This window comes from Scylla paramamosain, chromosome 3 (genome assembly GCF_035594125.1).
Source record: "Scylla paramamosain isolate STU-SP2022 chromosome 3, ASM3559412v1, whole genome shotgun sequence".
Classification (NCBI taxonomy): Eukaryota; Metazoa; Arthropoda; class Malacostraca; order Decapoda; family Portunidae; genus Scylla; species Scylla paramamosain.
In genome coordinates, this window is record NC_087153.1 from 35,285,522 (window position 1) to 35,292,102 (window position 6,581).

Genomic DNA, 6,581 nt, shown 5'->3' on the forward strand with positions numbered 1-6,581 from the left:
AAGAAAATAAAAGGAAAATCATAATATGCGTTGACAAACCAGAATTGTCTTTTTTTTTTTTTTTATTGGGGGAGACAAGATGAATTTCCGGGAGGGGAGAAATGCACAGTTCCCTCTTTCTTTATCTTGAAATTCTGAGCTGTTCTTGTGTTACTGTGTTCTTATACGCGCACGAGGTGAACTGTTCCTCTCACTGAGTGCTCTCCGTAAGGACGCTCTGCCTTGGGTGGCCATTGATAATGCTGCACGTAATGATAAGGAAAAAATTAAATAAAAAAAAATTGAGTTAACTGGACTGCGAGAACCAGGAAAGAGAGAGAGTGAGAGAGAGAGAGAGAGAGAGAGAGAGAGAGAGAGAGAGAGAGAGAGAGAGAGAGAGAGAGAGAGAGAGAGAGAGAGAGAGAGAGAGAGAAGAGAGAGAGAGAGAGAGAACAGTTAAGCGAGTGACAGATCCACGTAACGTTCAGTCAATATGTCTTCTTATAAGTCTTGATCTCGTGACGCAAACCTTCTAATTTCAAAGCCAGGTGTTAAGCCTAAGCGTTTCAGCCCCCGCATAACTTAGCCACCAAGTTTCAAAGCCAGACAATAACCATTAATAATTTCATGTAAGCCATCCCATTTAAAAAAAAATAAAATAGTAACCCCACCAAGTTTCAAAGCAAGTCAGTAAACCACAGTATCTTAATAATGTAATGTGAGCCTTTCAGTTTTAAAACCAGTCAGTATATCACTATTTTGACGTAAGCCATCTGTTTTCAAAGCCAGATAGCTAGTGAGCCATGGCCTCTTCACACTGTAACGTAAACCATCTAGTCCACAACTCGAATAAAAAAAAAAAGACATTTCCCGGCAAGCCCCGTAGTGTAAAGCAACCAGTCACAAACCCAGATGATAGGACGCTTCAAACCAGTAACATAAGCCGAATCACAAAGTCAGAGAAGCCACTTCAAGCTACCACAATAAGGCAGCAAAATTCCAAACCTAGCTAAGTCACGTCCTTTCAAGTCATCAAACCATCAAATCCTAAAAACCAGATAAGTCCCTTCCAACCAATAACGTACAGAGAAGCCGCTTCCTTTTAAGCCAGTAACGTAAAACTAAATTCCAAAACCAGATAAGTGACTTCCTTTCAAACCAGTAATGCAAACCACCGAGCGCCAAACCCAGACAGCCATGACGTCTCACACTGTAACGTTAGGTGACCATCAGGATCGCCACCAGTGCGCCGCGACCTTTCACCGCCAGCCAGCGTGAAGGCCTTGGCGAGGGAGCCGACGGGAAGAGGACTGGAAGCGAGATGAGCAGCGGCGAGGACGAGGGTGCTGTGTTGTGGCGTCAGTGTGCCATTACGGACCGTTACCAGGCGCGGCAGATGGCTCTTGTTAGCTTTTATATGTTTTTTTATGTATATCGCTGCCTGTAGTTCTTTTGGCACGTAGCGGGGGACTCGTGCACCGGTTAATCCTTACACTTCTATCTGGCGCAGCTTTCCTTTATTTATTTATGTAAGAGGGTTCTGCCTATGGTCAATAAAAGAACAGGAAAAAGGTCCACTTGAAGGTGCCAGTCCCCAAAGAGTAGTAAATGAGATTATTCAGAACTTCGGAAGTGCTTTGAAAACCTTCCCCTCCTGAAACAGTTCAAGGAAAGGAGGAAATGCAGAAGCGAAATACAAGCCACTCTGTTTATTTTGATTCTACAGCCACAGACACCTTACTAGTTTGGAATTGCAAAATCTATTTTTTTTTTTTTTTCTTCTTGTAGGAACTTGTTGATGTTTTTGTACTGTGTTTTTTAATGTCGTGAATTGTTGTATATCGCACTGAAAGAGATAATATGACGTGACGTGATTCTCTGTCTCTCCATGAAATTGTAAGAACTGTGCTATGATTCACGGTGATGTGCAAGACTCGTCTGAAGGTTCACAACTCTGTCCGGAAGGGTAACCAGTCTGTGTGGATATCTTAAGAACGGAGCTTTCGAGAACTGTACTGATGTGATTCGTAGTGATATGCAAGGCTTACCTAAACGTCCACAACCAAAGACCGTGTAACCAACTCTGTCGGAAAGAATCACAAACTCATGAGAACTGTACTGATATGATTCGTGGTGATGCGCAAGGCTTGTCTGAAGGTACACAGCACTGCCAGAAAGTATCCAGTTTTATGTGAATATTTTGAGAAGTAATCACGCGGTCTTAATGTAGCTTGCCAAGACTACCATTGCGCATGCGTGAAACTGTTACACTACTACTATGTCTCGGTGCTATACGGCGTCGTTAATGACACAGCACAACCTTCATACGCACAACAATCTTTCCTCATATAGAAAAAAATGAGTGGCAAAGGACTAGAAAAACAAACGAAAAAAAGAAAAGAAAAAAACTAGCTGTCCTTGTGGCAGACAAAATTGATCACACAACACTATGCAGATGACGTGCATTCCCCTGCTAGTCTCACCCGCTGGACTCACCTGCTGGCCTCACCTACATCAAAACAGACCACTGGGAACATAAGAACACAAGAGAAGTTGTAAGGAATGAGCAGACCTACACATGACAGTCCCTTTACAACACCCACCATCTACATCAAGACAGACCCCGAGGAACACAGCATAAGGGAAACTAGAAGGAATCATTACACCTACATATGGCAGTCCCTTAACAAAACCTACCTATATCCATCTATCACTTACATCAAAACAAACAACTAGGAACATAAGAACATAAGGAAAACTAAAAGAAATCAGTAGACTCGTTATAACAGTCCATTAACAAAACCCACCTATATCCACCTTCCATCCTTAAGTATTGTACCACTCGTTCATTTCTTGTGGCCCAGACTCACTCAGTTTCTTATGACGGCCTTGGAGAGGAGGCCTTGTTTACGCCGCCCTCCAGTGTTTGCCTAGCTCCTGTCACCTCGCCACAGTTCTTGCATCGTCCTAGGAAGGTTACCTGCACGCATGCTGTCGTCCTCACTAGTGTTGCTGCTAGTATAGGCGTTGTTGTTATTGCTTCTGTCGTTGTCGTTATTGTCAGTAGTAGTGGTAGTGTGGTGATTGTGGTGGTAGTGGTGGTGGTTGTGATAGTAGTAGTAGTAGTAGTAGTAGTAGTTTAAGTTGTTGCCGTTATAGCGTTGCAGTAGTAAGAGCAGAGATCGTTGTAATAAATATCATTAAGGTTATTAGCAGCATGGTAGCAGTAACAACAATGACAGACCTTTGTTATTGCTGTTGCTTTCGTTTCCCGTCGCCAGCCCTACCGCAACCCTCTTTCATTACTAACCTCCGTAAGAAATATGGACATAATTTTCTCACACTTTCGCGAGGCAATTACAGTAGCACATGGCAATTAACATTTTCACATCATCACGCGAACACCTGAGGCCACAACACGCCGCCTCAATGTGCAGAAGCAATTATCAAGCTGCGGACCACGTGGCGGGCTGTCACCTCGCACCTGCGCACCCTCACCGCCCACATAAGGAGTAAATGTCACCCCACCCGCGTAGAGCAAGACGCAGTAAATACAAGAGCCTCGCCTCACGCGCACACCACCACCTACATCAACACTACCATTATTCACCAATGAACCACATAACTTGAACTGGTATTTATAGTAATGAAGCAGAAATATTCCTCTAACGTTCCAACATACATGGATAACGTTCTGCTGCTTTAGCCTGTGTTATTACCACCAGAATTCCACTCACTTGTCTTACCAATGAACTGTAGCTATTGCATACCTTAGCGTGCGTCACATGATCTTGTCACACCACCAAAACCCAATAGATTCTAAGACCGTATTCTTTAATGTTTCGGGGTCTTGTTTCAGCTATTTCCAACAGAGTGTAATGCCAAATACTGGGGTTTTTAGTGATTTTTCTGTTCTTATAAGGAGAGTTTAAGGATTCTGCATCATCAGTAAGAAAACAACATCTACGAGAATCTCACTAGTCATCTGTGTGTCCTTTAAAAACAGTCTTTGATAGAGAGCTAAATGTTTAAGAAAAGCCTATTATTCTTTTGTCCCTGGTCCTCACACACGCCTCTCCGTCACCAGTACTTCATGGAGCGGGAGCGCGGCAAGGTGGTGGTATACTTGACGACCCTGGGCATCGTGCGGGACACCTACGAGCGCTGTCTTCGCATCCGCAAGATCCTGTGGACGCTGCTGGTGCGCTTCGAAGAGCGGGACGTGTTCATGGCGAGAGATACACAGCTGCAGCTCCTCGACCGCCTCCATTCCAGCCATGTCTCCGTGCCCCATGTGTTTCTGGAGGGGCAGTACCTCGGGGTGGGTGCAAAAGGCCTTTTACCTACTTTCAGCCTTTTTCCCTCCACTTTCCTCATCCAAGAACTAACCAGCACCTTCGCTCTTTCATTTCTTTCACTAGTTAACTGTAAAAATTTCTGCCTGAATCTGTTTTTTCCTCTTCCCAACACTTTGAACTTATTCTCTCTTTTCTTCTGTATCTACCTGATTCTACTCACTCTCTTCCTTATTTTGTTTACCTTACTAATGCAAGAAATACGGAGAACTAGCATCTTTACTTTTCATTTCTCTCTCAAATAAACCCTAGAGAGAAAGAAAGAAGAATAGGGAAAGAGGGAAGTGAAAATGGGGAGGAACAAATAGAAGAAAAGATAAAAATATAGAAGAGGAAGAGGAAGAAGAGGAGGAAGACTAATATTTGCGTTGGCTTTTCCAGGACGCGGAGCAGATCGAGAGACTGAACGAGTGTGGTGAACTGCGCCGCCTCCTGCAGCCTTACCGGGTGTGTGTGTGTGTGTGTGTGTGTGTGTGTGTGTGTGTGTGTGTGTGTGTGTGTGTGTGTGTGTGTGTGTGTGTGTGTGTGTGTGTGTGTGTGTGTGTGTGTGTGTGTGTGTGGAGGTGGAGATAGAGATATATAAAAAAAAATAAATAAATAAACGGCGGGGAGAAAATAAGAGAAAAGAATATTACATTTTTGTGAGGTAAGAGAGAGAGAGAGAGAGAGAGAGAGAGAGAGAGAGAGAGAGAGAGAGAGAGAGAGAGAGAGAGAGAGAGAGAGAGAGAGGGTGTGTGTGTAATAGCTACATCTGTCCGTCTGTCTGCCTGTTTGTTTGCGTGGCTGTCAGTCTGTCTCTCAGGTTATTTGTATAAACCTGTGCATTTATGTCCATTTTCTCCAGTGTTTCCTTATCATCACACTATGATTACATCGTGTTATTTCATTTTAACTAGAAATTACTCGTGTGTGTGTACGTGAGTATGTATGACTGGCTAGATTATTTAGATTATTACTGACCACATAAATACAAAGACTGAATAACACATAATGAGTATAAGTTAGTTTATAGACCATGTAAAGTTACACATACACAAGCTACAGTGCACCCCCTCCCAGCCTCTAACTCAATTTTTCTTCCCGGCGTACAGAGGGCGTGTCAGGTGAGCCCGTGTGACACTTGCGGGGGCTTCCGGCTGCTGCCCTGCTCGGTATGCAACGGCTCCAAGAAGTCTGTGCACCGCAACGACTTCACCCTTGAGTTCGTGGCGCTCAAGTGTTCCAGCTGTGACGAGTCCGGTCTAGTTCGGTGCGTGGAGTGCGATGAGGACAAGGACGGGCTGGAGCGGCCGGCGTGAGGCATCCCGACCCAAAGGGAACGAAGATTGGAAGGCTTAGAGGAAGATTAGGAGGAGATGCAGTGGATGAGAAAGGGACGGAGATGACGCAAGACGCACGTGGAGTTTTATTAGTGCCTTAAGACGTGCCTGTGTTGTTGTTTAGCCAAAGGGTGCGTCCATTACTGTCTCTCCACGCACCTGGCGCCGCCGCATCTGGTCCGCGCCGCTGCTTACTGAGTGTTACGCTGTTCAAGTCCAATTCATGTGTTTCTGGTGTTGCCTTTCTCCTTCTCTCCGTTTCCTCAGCCACCCTTTCACGCAGTATCTCATTCACTCCGTCCCGTCCTTCCACATTAGAGAGCCTTCCTGCCACGAGTCACATAATCCATAACCTAACATAGGACGCGCGAGACCAATGACAGCTGTGATTAGTTACGGGAGTCAGATGTATATGTCAGGAATACGAGTACTAACCATCACGCCACGGAGCCTCACAGTGACAGGAGTGCTGGCCCGGCGGGGAGGTCGGCTCTCAGGGTCACTCAGACGCCCCCTGCCGACCACCACTGCCGACCACACGTTAGCACAAGTGTGACGTTTGCCGGGCCTCGCTCTTGTTGGTCTTGTGTCGCCAGTACGCGCCGCTATAGGAAGGCAGGGAGTGTACGCAAGGATAACAGACTGAGAAACAAGGAACCAATAGTCTATTAAACCTTGTGTGACAAGCTGCAGTGTTCCCGCCTTCAGTCCCCCTTAGCTGCGGCGCGCCCCGGCCACACAACACACCTGGTGCACTATAGCAATCTAGTGTTATGTTTTTTCCCAGGTCGTATGCTGTATGTATATTTTTACCTGTACGTATATTATAATTTTGTAGATCGTTCTTCACTTAATAAAATGTTATGTATAGACACTGCTGCTATTATTTCATCACTTCCTGAATTCAGCTGGTCATCTTTTTTATTTT

General features: G+C 45.1%; 1 protein-coding gene across 1 annotated transcript in view; it reads left to right on the plus strand.

Annotated features, from left to right (window-relative positions):
* Positions 1-6,527, plus strand: part of LOC135094383 (uncharacterized) — a 37,820-nt gene extending 31,293 nt beyond the window's left edge. Inside the window, exons 2-4 of the mRNA XM_063994425.1 lie at positions 4,067-4,300; positions 4,716-4,781; positions 5,426-6,527. Of these exons, the coding sequence (XP_063850495.1) occupies positions 4,067-4,300; positions 4,716-4,781; positions 5,426-5,632 (507 nt within the window). The 3' untranslated portion in view covers positions 5,633-6,527. The remainder of the gene's footprint in view (positions 1-4,066; positions 4,301-4,715; positions 4,782-5,425) is intronic.
* The last annotated feature ends 54 nt before the right edge of the window (positions 6,528-6,581 follow it).